This window comes from Zootermopsis nevadensis, unplaced genomic scaffold (assembly GCF_977971745.1).
Source record: "Zootermopsis nevadensis isolate Lab colony 2312 unplaced genomic scaffold, Znev_1.0 Znev_ptg000019l, whole genome shotgun sequence".
Classification (NCBI taxonomy): domain Eukaryota; kingdom Metazoa; phylum Arthropoda; class Insecta; order Blattodea; family Termopsidae; genus Zootermopsis; species Zootermopsis nevadensis.
This window is the reverse complement of record NW_028259151.1, coordinates 10,945,489-10,959,312: the sequence shown is the minus strand read 5'-3', so window position 1 is coordinate 10,959,312 and position 13,824 is coordinate 10,945,489. Positions and strand designations below refer to the sequence as shown.

Here is a 13,824-nt window from a genome sequence, read left to right as displayed (position 1 = left end):
ATAGTTTTCAGTGGCATTTGATTGTCAAATAACCAGAGAAGCATGAAGGGATATTTTGTTGTTCATGTGTCAGCACTGCTATGGGGTCATTTTTAGTATTGTACCTACCATATATAGCTGAAATACTGGTGGAGGATTACAGTTGGCTTAAAGTAAGTCCTTCATAATGCACAAGTGTTCATATACAGATGCTAAAGTAGCTGGGCCCCATAACTACATGCAAGGAAGAATTGTGATGGGAACAAGAGAACAGGAAGAAAGCTTTTATTAGGCATAGTGTGCTAAGAGGGGACTAGTTTTGAACAGCGCATAACAGTCAAGCCACCATTATTGGCTTTTCAGTGTTGGGATTCTGTAACCAAATACATTTCCTGATGTCTGCCATTCCAACATAAAAAACATACATTTCTCTATTTAAGAAAATAATATAAGGCTTACCCCTGCATAATTTATACTTTTATTACACAGCAAAAGTGTATGCATATCACATTTTAATATTAAATGATCAAGAACTCCATATTTAAATTCAAAATTTCAGCTGGAAACATGGGACTTCAAGTGTCTTGCCAACATATTCCTGTTGCTTTGTTCTTGAGGATGTCCTTTTCCTTTTGTGTGAGAAAAGTAGAAGAACAAGAAACCTATCATGTTGTTCAGGCGTCAAGGAAATGTTCAGTTCTAATGCTGATGCAAGTATTGCTGAGCATCCCGGAAGATCTCCCTGGGCACCTGCAGAAAAGTGACATTATTATTATTATTTCTACTACTACTACTACTACTGTTCTGTATTCTGGATGCCCAAGATCCAAATCTCAGCCTGCAAACAGGCTTTCTCTGTCCCTCCAGGCAATGCTGGAATAGTACCTTAGATTAGGCAGTGACTGCTTCCATCCTTTTCTGTTCATTATTCATTAATCCTATTATACTACACTATATAATCTCAGATACTGACAGCATTATGATATAAATCCTAAATAAAAAAATTATTTACTGCCATCCCACCAAAGTTGATATGGCCACTGTATTGGTAGCATTGATGGAGAAATTTAGAAAGTACAAAGGTAGATTGACCTGTAGCAGCGTGGTGTTCAAATGAGGTTTCATGAAAATCCTTCAGTTGGTTCATAGGTTATTAGGTGTAATAGACACATGTACATGATATCACATGCTTATCTTTCTTTTAAAACAGTGTCTCCTTTAAAACAACCTGGGGCCACATTAAATTCACTATATCCTGATACTATCAGACTAATTAATTTAAATGCTTCTGTTTTCAGCATTAAAAATGTGGCTGGATACATTTAATTTCATCATCTACAATATAAGGCACAGCAAAGAAAGAAATGATTCATAACACTTTTATTACAGAATACTTGGGGAATATAATGCTGAGAAGTTTTATATTAAATTAATCAAATTTAAAAATACAACAATAGTTTAATCAGTATGTCAGGTTTCCTTCAGTGACTTGCGGACTGTTTGGATAGTTTTATCATTACACACTCATGAATTAAACAAAACTATGCTAAATTAACCTCGTTGAGAACATACTGTATTTGATAAAGTCACACAGCCAACAAAAGGTGATCCCCCAAACTTCTACAAAGTTAGCTATGTATCCAATATCTTTGTGAATTATAGCCAGCAACTTACACTTGTAATCAAAGAATTCCCTCAGTATGTGTCTGTAATCTTGCCTTCTTTCATACTTAAGTGTCACTTCCAGCAACCTTTGCACTGTTTCAACTTTTCCTTGCCTCAATGCAGTCACAGCTATTACTTTTATTCTGTCCATTATTATTGTTCTCAGTTCTTGATACTTTTCTAGAAGTTCACTGGCCATTTTCTGATCACAGAACCACTCACTTAAGAAGCAAAACTGCCACAGATATGACAAAAAATAATAATCTCCACATTCTTCAGCAAATTTCTTTGCAAAATTTGTAACCAAAACTACTGATGCTTCACTTCTGTTGGAAATGCATTCTGCAAACAAGAATTTAGTCATATTCCTAACTTTTCTGCGGAGAGAGGCATGATGCTTATATACAAATGCAAACATGTCCAGAGCCTCATTCACATTACCACTCACCCATGAGGCTTCTGCCACATAATGGCTGTATTCTGCTTGATTGTAGAATTCATTCTTATTTAAAAGCTCACATACTGACTTAACAACATGCACTCCAGCTTTGTTACCAGTCCTTGAAAATATACTTGCAGCTTCCAGTAACAGATCTGGAGAAGGGCAGTATTTCTGTCTTGCAGAATAATTTAATATTGGTATTATATGATTATATTCTTTTGAACGTATAACTTTTGTGATTAATTCATCTATATCATTAACATCTACATCAGTTCTGTTGGACTGAGAACTGTCTTGTAGTTTCTGTTCGTCAATGTCACTTGCACTTCTTTCAATTTCACACTGTATAGTTTTCTGTATATTATGATGTTTCCATTTGTAGGCCTTCTTTTGTACTAGTTCATCGATAAAACTGTCCAGGCAGTCCGAAGTCGCATTTATCGACGTTCTCTCAACACATATATTTGAAAGAGGCCTTTTATGCTTCCACATAGCATGAACGATCCGAAGCGAGTTACAGCTGTAATGTCGGCTAATCACGCTGACCATTTAAAAAGGTTCCGACAATTCACACGTCTGCAAGAGCTGTTAGCATGAAGCTTTTTGGGCGAGTTTCGTCAACCTGCGAAGTTCACTAAACACTCCACCAACCAGAAATACTAGTGCTGTTTTATTTCATACCATTCGTGACGGAAATATCTCTTAGGCATTCATACTGCAGAAAATCAAGGAAGAAATAAACAATGGACGTGCGTAGACCGCATGGTCGTCCTCATGTCCAAGGATTATCGGAGATTGTCAATTATTAACTTCTGGATAGCAAACTCGTGTAATCTTTGTAATTGCTGTCTTATAAGCAATACTCAATAAGCAGTTTTTGTTTGTGACCTATTCGCTCCTAGCGCCATGGAATCGAATCGTAAATAAAAATGTAATGGTGGCCCTATTTTGTTTGCTGTTTTTAAGTCCCATAAAAGAATTTCGTTAACAAAAAGTTGTATATTTTCTGAAGATGCAATACCACAGTCCTAGTGCCATATGTGAATACGTCGTGCTATTGCTTTCAATGATTCTCTGTCGTAAACTGTGTTGGGATAGAATATATTTTCGTAGAAATTAATTTGCACATGCCACACTTCATGAACGCGGTCCGCGCGACTCTTGTTGAATATCTGTGGTATCAGGCACAGTTTTTAACAAGCCCGTCGGACATGGCGGCCAGTGAGGTGAAGGAGTGTCACGTGGATAATTTTGTCTGTAAATTTGTCTGCAATGGTATGTGTTTAATCGTGCCCTATGTATGTTCCAGCTCACTAAAGCACTGCGAGATCTGCCTATGCGAATCCAAACAGCTAGCAAGAAAGAAAGGAATGCCGTACTTCAAAATGTTATTGCGGTATTGTCAAACCCAGGTACTTATTTGCATTATGGTTTAGTAATATTTTAACCACATAATAATGTATGATCTTTGGCATTCACGTCGACTATGTACAATAAAATCCTCTCGGGCTATCAGCCGCATCAAATGGTTTAAACATGAAAAGACCAACGTTTCGAAGTCCATCTCTGTTCTCGTCCTCAGGGTACAGAAGTGGTTGGGGCAACTAACCATCCAACCAAAAAGCTAAGTAAGGGCGGAGTCCTGCGCAAGCGAAAGACATCGACCCTTCCAAGGTAACACCATACCTGCATACGAAACGCGTTGCAGGAAATGGTAAACAGAGCCTCATAAATGAAAAGGGGAATTTTGCTAACGCTAACAGGGGTTCTGTATTGGCGGGAGCCTCGACTATTCAAACTAGGGTCTGTTGCTGCTGATGGGAAGTTATCCCATCAGGCAATTTGTCCAAAAAATTTTTGGTTGTTTCGTTGGTTGGTTCTCTGTGGTTTGAGCCCAAAGAGGGAGGGGCTGGTTCGGCTGAAGGCCTCTGCGGCTTGGGGGGGGGGAAGCACTTCAGCTGAAGGCCTCCGTGATCAGGGGTGGCAGGCCGTGCCCCTGTTCGATTATACCCTGGCATTCTCCTTACAACTGAGGACCTCAGTCAGGGTAGAACCAAAAAGCTCTCCACCGTATCATATATACCTGCTCCAGCCCCGTGTGACTGGTGGATGACGTCATGAGCCGGTAAGCTGAGCATAACCACTTCAGTACCCTGAGGACGAGGACAGAGATGGACCTCGAAATGTTGGTCTTTTCATGTTTTAACCACTTGATGTGGCTGATAGCCCGAGAGGATTTTATTGCACATAATAATGATCTTTAAGGGAATTATTATCGTTTCGTAATCACGTGTTGAATCGTAACATTTCTAGGCACATTGACTAAATATGTAGAGGTATTACAGGTTTGTGAATTCGATGTGTATGTAGGTTCCAGATCTGTTTTATGTTTTACACGCAGTTGACTTGGAGTGAGTTTTCATACTGTTTACTCACTTTCTTTAGTACTTAATTTCACGGTCATCCCCGTCATTGAAGTACTGTTGCTGATGCCGGTATTGTTTCCCCTGTGTCAGTAATTAAAGTAATTCGCAGACATAATGTTGTAGTTTAGTTGGAGCTGCTTCAGATTTGTGTTCAGGTGATGTGGGATATAATGTATTTACTTTTCATAGATCCTTCATAACACAAGCTAAGAATAAGAATGTAGAATAAGTCGTAATATCAATACCAAAAAGAAAAGTAAAACTGCCTTGCTACACACCATTTAGGCGCTTGGGGGGGGGAAACGTACCATTATTCCAAAGTGTATTAAGTAATAATTATGTAGTCAAAACTGTATCCCCTGTGCTGAATCTGTATCAACCTCATCTGGATCCCCGCTTATTGGCATGATGTAACCACCATTGGTATTTATCATAAGATGTTTGAAGGCAGCCTGTGACTAGTGACTGCGACATTGCTAACTACTACCCTGCACTTGTATGTATGTGTAGGAACATACTCTGAAGTTTATGCAAATCTTTCAGAACTTTAAGGGGTGTATAAAAAATTTAAACAGTGGAACTCTAGAAAATTGCACATACACATAATGCCTGTACAACCCATACCCTGGTGTTACAATGGTTCATTTTCGTAAGCCTAAGCCTTGTTATCTTATGCTGAGTGCAAGATGCAGGGAAACATACTTAATTCTTGTCTATTAACAAACAATACTTATATGCCCATAAGACATGAAGCTATGGGAAAAAGGATTTCACTGTCTGTTCTTATGCTGGTTTGTAGATGTAGGGAGGTACCTGACTTACAAAGCATTGTGCATGGAGACAAGAATGTATAGTTAAACACATATTACATACACATAGAAAAATTATCTTATTCTTAGCACAAAATATTTGAATTAAATGACATTTAAAATTAGCTACAAGGCTGTGGCTTGAGTTGCTGAAACTTACTAGTGGCCTTTACAATTCATTCCCAACGTTGCTTACTTCCTTAATTCTACCGAAAGGGTCAGATTGTCTTTCCACTGTGCATGGAACCTATTTTTGGGATCTAGTTAGGATAATTTAGAAATGATTTTTGGGTCCCCCTTCTGGTTATGTCTGTACAGACTTTGTTCAATATTCCAAGCTTATCTACAAATATAATTATCCACCATCTTGGACAGTTACAAACCCACAGAGTTAAGAGCTGTTACATCTGCACAGGCAGTAGGATGGTAAGAATAAGAAGTTACTCTATCTTAGAAACCACTTATTACCTTCTTGGCACCCGCTCTTGTATTGAATATTGCTCATTGCCTGATGAAAATTAACATCGTGTGGGAATTTGGTATGTAGATGCTCTTGTAATATGATTGGTGTGTGGATTTAATGCTGGGATTTAATTAGTAATGGCATTACAGCAGTAGTGAGAAAACATCTGTATATCTGAAAATATTAATGCTGGAATGTTGCTAAAGGATTTTGAAAGAAAATTTGTTACCAAGTTCTGTAACTGTATTTTAATTGATCAAAAATGTTTTTTTCCAGAACAGGTTATAGGTTTCTCAACTGTACTGAATACAGAATATACAAATGCAAATTGACCAAAGTTGTATTTCAGTATGAAATACAACTTTGAAGACATGAGTCTGTACAGAAGCCGACTTAGCACTTCAAGTACCAAAATTTTGTAGTAATTCCCTTCTTCATCATTGAATTCATGCAGCACCACAAGTGCAGTCCTTCAGCTGGCCTATGTGTTATGTTGAGCATCAAGACAAGCCACTTGATTGGCTTGTGGGTTTGGTCTTTCTCTTGGTCTGGATTTAGTTTGAGGTTTCCTTGTACTCATTCCCAACAAATGTTGAAATAAAATCACACTTAATTTTTTCTGGTCTCTGTGGCTATCATAGGATGTTACGGTAATATATCTATTCAATATTTTAGACCATATCAGATGACAAAATAATGTCTGTTTTCTTACTAATTATGTACCCATAAGCCATTCTGTGTTGTAACATAGCCCACACACTGACTGTGATGAGCATGGGACAGACGATAAACCATTGACTGGCTCCTGGTTTAATCCCATAAATTGTCTTCTACTGGCATTTATCTGTATACTCACATCTCTTTTGCCTTCCAAGTGATTGCTGCCAAGAATCCTGTGACTCCAGCACGTGTGTCACCCCGTTTTAGTGTCTTAGTGTTAGAGTCCACCAGCATTCCGTAATGATCCTGTCTGAGAGTTCCACAGCAGTTGATAGTTCTTGTGTGCAGTTTATCCAATTCATACAGAGAGGAGAAAATATTGTCCATGTAAAGTGTATGGTCAGTCTCTTTCATGTCCTAGTGAGACAAAACACTGTTGCGTGTGTAGCTGTCATTGTTTTTGTTGCAATTTACCAGTCCTTTCCTGAGGAAATACTTATGTTGTAAGTTCAGCAAGTCTTGTTGCAACATTTGTAAATCTTTATTGCGTTGCATTTATGTTCCTTAGGAACACAAATTCTTGAAAGTAACTCTCTGTTTGAACAACACAGTGACTGCGTGTGGTTGAATGTTCAGATGGATTGTAAAATTTGCCATAGATGCCATTGAACATGTCAAAGAGATTTTTTCTTGCAAAGTTTATCATAGCTCATCACTCATGTATGGCTGATTTACATTGGTGCAAGGAAAACAAAATTGTTTAAAAAATCACATTTTATCATGTTACTTTGAATTGGTGTGTAGAATTATTCAAGACTGTACCAGTAATCTTTCAGTGTGTCTCACTTGTCATACCATTATTACAAGAGCCAAAAATATGAACTGTGCAGTTCCTGTAGTCATGTCCAGATGATGTTAGTGTCTGTTGTCATTGCAAAGCGTTTCTAAATATTTGTTATAATGACAGTGAGTCTGGAGATGGCTGCGCCATACAGTCTGGTAGTTCTACCAGACTACACGGCGCAACAACCCAGAAGACAGCCATCTTCATGTGTGTTAGTCTTTATCAGCAGCAGCATGAGGGAGGGAAAAGAATAATTATTGTTTATTACTGATTATAATCAGTGTAAAATTGTTGTTCTCGTGGGGTGCTTTTGTTAAAATCCCCTATATTAATATGATAAAGGTTAAATAGAAATTTTTAAAAATTGTTTAATATCACTGGCATTTTTGTTACAGATATCACGGAAGGTATCATTCGAGGCATCTGTAAAGTTTTACAACTTGCGTTGCCGCGGTACCGAGATAGCACATCACAATTCTACATTCGGAACATGATTATTGCCCTTGTTAAGCTGCATGGGGATTGGACCATGAAGCATCTTACTTCCACATTAAATGATATTGCTGCTGCACATAAGAATTTGGTGTCAACGTTAGTTATTTGCTTATTTCATTGTATACATCGAATTCAGTAGAGCTTAATTTCAAACTATGAAATTCTCACTGATATAAATTTAAAACAACAAAATTGACAGTAAATTGCAATTAAAGTTTTGTGGTAGTTTATTTTGATTACAGTCCAAATATTCTAGTTTTTAAACTCCCAAAAGAAAATACTTGCTGATGCCATAACATGGAGTGCTCAGACGTTATGCTTTAAACTTGGTCACTCTTTTTAATTTTTAGAATGGTGTGAGAATTTGTCTGTGTGAAATTGCAGGCACTGAATGTGGCTATTGTGCATTCCCCGCATTTTACTTTTACATATGGAGCAGCAGTGGAATGATATTGATGGTAAAACAAGGATTTTGCAATAAACCTGGCCCATTGTCACTTTGTCTACCACAAATCCCACATAGACTGCCCTAGGCATGAGCCTGGGGCTCCACAGTGAGAAGCCAGTGGCTTATCACCTGAGCTATGGCATAGCCATTTTGTTACATATTTAATTTCATTATTTGTAGAGATTTAGGTATTGTCTTCTCTCTTCCTCATTTTAAGCATGGTTAGAAGAGATGTCAACAAAGGATTTGTGTTCAGAATGTAATATATTTTGTGTACACAGACTTAGTATGAAAGTTTTTTTGATTCTCTGAAGAATGAAGATTTCTTCTGGGGTGCTGCACCATGTAGTGTGGTAGAAGTTGACCTACATTTCAGAGGTGCTTGCTATGATGTAGAGGCAGCAAGTATGTCTGAAACATTGGCAACATGGCACAACCCAGAAGACAGCCAGCCAGCCATTTTCATACTTGCCACCACGAGAATCAGGATTGATATATGCTAGTGGGCATTTTAACTTTATTGGCAAATCTCCACATGTGGTGGAATGTGTTTTCAGAATCTGAAATGTGATTGTATCGTCATTAACTATAGCCATCATCGCCAAATTGCTAGCGTGGTAAAATCATACAACTTTGCAACACAAACATCATCACTCAGGAGAGTTGAACATTTTTTGGGAATTCTCACTTCAACCTGCTATAACATTTTCATTTGTAATAGAACCACACCACATGATACAACTAAGTAGTCGGTTTTATATGTTCATGTTTTAGCTTTTTAATGTGGACATTTATATTACTGAAATATTCAGGTTGGTTAGAAATGTCTTTCAAAAACTTGTACACGTAAATAGTCCTCTTCTTCTGGGTTCTAATGGGATATTTTTAAATCTCTCCAGCTTTGTTGATGATGTAACAGCTGAGGAAATTTCAGGTTGATCTTCCATGTCACCACACAACAGTTTAACACATGAAACGGTAGATATTACGAACATGTGAGAAAGCAGTGCCACTGCAAGATGTGATCACTTGCTAAAGAGTAGTGACAGTTCAGACATGCAACATAGCAAAGCTAGCATTGCTGTACTGTTAACAGAGAGCTTTGGGGTAAGGGAGGTGAAATCCTTTCATGCCTTTGAAGCTTGCAATTTGTTGATGGAAGGTATACATTTCTAAAGTTGGACTTTTTTGTCAGTTGTCAGAAATTAAATAACAGTATCGTTTGGTTTTTTAGAACCATATGCACATTATTTTCATTTTCGTTGATAATTTATGTTATTTCATTTTCATTTATTGCCCTTTACCGCTTGTGTTTGAAATATGTGTGTATGTATATGTGTGTAAGCGCACACTTGCACATGTACATTTCTGTAATGTGAAATGACATTCATTTTTAGTTTTTGTTAACAGAATTTACAATCTGTTGTTTAATCCATTTCTAACAACCACTGTTTCCCATGTCAGAATGAGGATAACTTAATTTTTGTATAAATTCAACTTACCGTCTTCTATGATATTCCTACTTGAAAAGTAACTTTAATCTGAAAACATGATTTTATATTTATATTTGACAGTTAACATTATGTTTTGTGAAATAAGTAATTATTCTATTATACTGTTATCAGACATTGTTATGTATTTCTATTCCTTTTAAATAAATTATGTATCTTTTCAGGAAGCACACGTCACAGAGTGGGTTATATGCTTTAGGCTGGTCATGCTTATTGATTGAACATGGCCTCAGTAATTGTTCTGATAGTGCTAAGGCTGAGTTTCAGCGTCTTGTGGATACGCAAGGAACACTTTTATCAGTTGTACTTGCAGTTGGTAACAAGAATAAGAGTGCTAAAGCCTATCGGACATTGTCGGCCATGTGGAGATCTGTGAAAGGTAGTGAGGAGTTGTATGGAAATGCATTAACAAGCTCAGAACCTAGCACACATATTGTAGTATTTGGATCGTACCTCATCCGATACCTGACAGAAACAAAAAGAGTGGATCTCATCAACAAATATAAGGTAAGCTGAATTTTATTAATGTGATGAAAGTTATTTATTTTAGTGCCTGTGCACTGTTAGAAATTTTAAAATGCATCAGATTTACATTCTAAGATAGTAGAATGTAGATGCTGTTTAAAAGTTGGGTAGCAGTACAGTGCATAAGACAATTTTAATATATCATGCCATGATCATTACATTTGTGTGTTATTGAGCTAGTGTATGGACAATATTTATATGGAATCTTGTAAGTCTATGAAGACCTGTGTCTTGAAGAAATGTGCACAAGATTTTTTTTTGAGTTATCAGTGTTTGCAACACATGCTATCATATCACTATTTAAACTCATGGTTATGGGGAGACCACTTCCTCTTCTTTCATAAACAAAATTATTCTAGTTCAGAATAACCTGAGGAGATATTTTTCATCAGGAATGTAGGGATCATAGTTTATGGCTGCTAACACCATGTACAGCATTGGCAGTTTATTTCAAAAGTAAATGTGATGATGTATGATTTGAAGCTTTGACGGCAACTAAGGGCCCTTTCACATGTGGCTAATGTGAGCGGCTCATGTGAGTTGAAATGACTGCTAGGGATAGAAATCCCAGCAAAATGCATTGCACCCTTTCAGACGAGAGCTGCTGAACCTGTGTGGGCGGCTCATGAGCCACTATGCAGCTCTCCCCTCTAGTAGTGGCTACTGGCAGGGAGACTTATGTTTGCTTTAACATGGAACCCTTTCACACGAGGCTCGCTGAGCTGCAGATCAAGCCAGTCTAGCCAACACATTTATACGGGAAAGTCTCATTTTGGGGGGGGAAACTCCAGTAAGTTGTTTGTAATAGGTACTATTTATTAATCATTTATAATATTTATGCTATAAAATATTACTATTACTTCTTCAAGTTCCAAAATGATTTGATGAACACTGCTAATACACTGAAAATATGTTGTTGGAGGGGGTGAGTGAAGTTGGTAACTCTAGTGGAGGTTCATGTGAGCCGAACTCTGAATTGCATATCGGCTCCACATGAGCTGCATAGTGGCTCAGAGAGCCGCTAATGGGCTCATGTGTGAAAGCAGTCTTAGAATAATAAATTCTTCTTGGGCTGCCAACCATGTAAGGTGACTTAATGAAGAAGACACTAACGGTTCAAGAACCATCTTTGTCCTGCCTAATTCTCCTCCTATCAAAATCAGATGGTGCAATTTATTCATACCTTTCTGCTTTCCTTATTCTTGCTTATAGTCAACAGTAGACTTTGTTCTGTTACTTATAGAAACAGGCACTTGACATATAGGTTGCTATAGTGACTTCACTTGTCACCCTCGGACTAGTGGTTAGTGTGCTTGCCACTGGACTCAAGGTGTGCGGGTTCAAACTCAGCTAAGGGTGATTGATTTTTAAGGGTGATAAAAATCCATAGCACAACTTCCTTCGGAGGGGAAGTAAAGCTGGCGGTCCCACGTCTTAGATTTTCGGCATTTAAAAGAACTTACGGGCATGAACGAGTTGTTTCATAAGCGAAATTCAGCGGCCATTTCTCAACCATGTCTCCTGATTCTCTACTAGATGGCTCGAGTAGACAAAATCAATATTTAGTAGAAATTGTGCAGATGCAGTGGGCTGGTCACTCACTACTCACAAATGCACACTTGAAAGACTAAGAAACCTCCGAAAGGAGGCGGCCAAGACCCACACTGGGTTGTAGAGCCACAGGAAGAGGGAAGTGATTTCACTTATAATTCAGTTCACTTCTCTCAGAATATTTTGTTTACACACAGCTAAACGTGTTTGTCACACGTTACAATTTCGTGCCTTTTAGAACTCGGCCACATTTTCTTTTTCAGGCTAGAAGCATTAGCCTTTGTGTAAAATATCATGTACTGGTAAAATGGAGCAATGAAGTATAACTTTGTAACTGTATAAACTACAAAATAAATAAATAAAACTGTGTGCTATTAATATTATGTTAAGATGAAGTTAGAATCTTTGAAAGAAACGTGCATCACACTAAACTGTGCATGTTGTTACATTTGAAACCCAGCAGTGCAGCTGGTGTCGGTACTTATTCCTGCTTGAGTAAACTTATACTTTCTCTGTCAAGATAAAAATGAAATACTACATTTTTATATTCATTCGGTTAATTGAAATGTAATTTTAATGTAGTAAGAAGTAATATAAATGTATTAAAAAGGGGGTGTCTTAAAGATATTTTTAAGAAAATAGCGTCAGATATAAATGTGTGAATAATTGGTATTACTTGAAAAGTTTAAAGGTAATAGACATTTATATTATATTATATTATTTTGGAATTATTGTAAATTATTGGTTTTGTTTTTAGGTTACACTTTTGGAAATGTTCATTAAAGTAGCAATCAGTTGCAAGACAAAACCTGCTGTGTATGCCATCAGGGCATCTGATTCTCTGCTAAAGCATGTTTCACATGAAGAATTCAAGCGGCAGCTGTTGCCTGCCATGCAGAAAGCAATGCTGCGCAACCCAGAAATCATTTTGGAAAGTGTTGGTCATGTTATTGAGGGCCTGTTCCTAGATATGAGTCAGTATGCCCAGGATGTCGGAAGGAGCCTTGCAAGTAAGTTGCCAGATTGGGCAGAGTCCGCGGCTTGTTTTGCAGTCTCTCCCTCTCTCTCTAATCTTACTGACTTCTTGAAGTAGATTTCCTTTTACATGATGAAATAGAAATACATAACTAGTTTTTTTCCTTTATAAACATTACTTTTATACAGAATGTAGTTTCAGCATTTCCTTTCATAGTTCAGCTTACATTATACTTGGTATTTTTAGTTATTATGTAGTTAACATATACCATGTTACTCACGTAATTGCTCAACGATTGCGTTATAACGGTGGTGGGGTTCTCACATAATTTGCCACTTATAATATGGAAGTTGCTAGATAGAAATTAATTCTTATTTTAAAATATTTACTAGTGTTTTGTCTATAGAAACCTGTTTGAATGTTTCTGTTTTTGTCATAATTTATTTTATGGTTTATGCTATGTGTTTCATGCTGATAGTGACTGTTTTACCTTGAATACTAAATGCGGAAATGGATTGCGAGTTGCAGTTTCCAGATCATTTTGAGGGGTTAAATGGAGATGTGATTTTGGAAACTCCTGATGGGTGTATGTGTTGAAGTTCCTTTTGCAGCCAATTACAGTTTACTGAGAGGAAATCATTTTCTTCCTGGTTGTTATGCAAAAGTTGTTGAAAATTATTAATATTACATTTTTACCGACTCCACAGCCCTGTATTGAAGGCTGTAGAGCTCTTCAAGTTGCCATTTGTGTGGTAGAACAGTGGTAAGGTGAAAAGTGTCTGGCCCTCAACATTCAGAAAAAAAAAATTACTTTTTCACATATAAGACAAATAGTATACACATTTGAACTATTATGTTAAAGATTTCTTTATTTTGCATTCTGACAGTTTGAAAGATCTTCGTGATATGTTAAGAAGCTGCATTTTTATTCTGTCAACTTTGTATAGGCTCAGGCACTAAGGACATGGAGCTTATTTATTTTATTTGTAACTTTTCTTCTTTAGATAGTCTATTTGTTTTATATAGTGCT

General features: G+C 37.2%; 2 protein-coding genes across 2 annotated transcripts in view; one reads left to right on the top strand and one right to left on the bottom strand.

Annotated features, from left to right (window-relative positions):
- Window positions 1-434: 434 nt before the first annotated feature.
- LOC110841247 (uncharacterized) lies at window positions 435-3,105 on the bottom strand. Its single transcript, XM_022086609.2, has 2 exons — window positions 1,654-3,105; window positions 435-729 (listed from the first exon to the last, which is right to left on the bottom strand). Exons 1-2 carry the CDS (start codon window positions 2,633-2,635, stop codon window positions 527-529), a joined length of 1,185 nt encoding a protein of 394 aa, XP_021942301.1. The 5' UTR covers window positions 2,636-3,105; the 3' UTR covers window positions 435-526.
- A 98-nt stretch (window positions 3,106-3,203) lies between these two features.
- l(3)80Fj (lethal (3) 80Fj) overlaps window positions 3,204-13,824 on the top strand; it is a 55,243-nt gene continuing 44,622 nt past the window's right edge. The window contains exons 1-5 of the mRNA XM_087351325.1: window positions 3,204-3,312; window positions 3,396-3,498; window positions 7,684-7,879; window positions 9,907-10,249; window positions 12,576-12,828. Coding sequence (XP_087207451.1) covers window positions 3,214-3,312; window positions 3,396-3,498; window positions 7,684-7,879; window positions 9,907-10,249; window positions 12,576-12,828 — 994 coding nt within the window. The 5' untranslated portion in view covers window positions 3,204-3,213. The remainder of the gene's footprint in view (window positions 3,313-3,395; window positions 3,499-7,683; window positions 7,880-9,906; window positions 10,250-12,575; window positions 12,829-13,824) is intronic.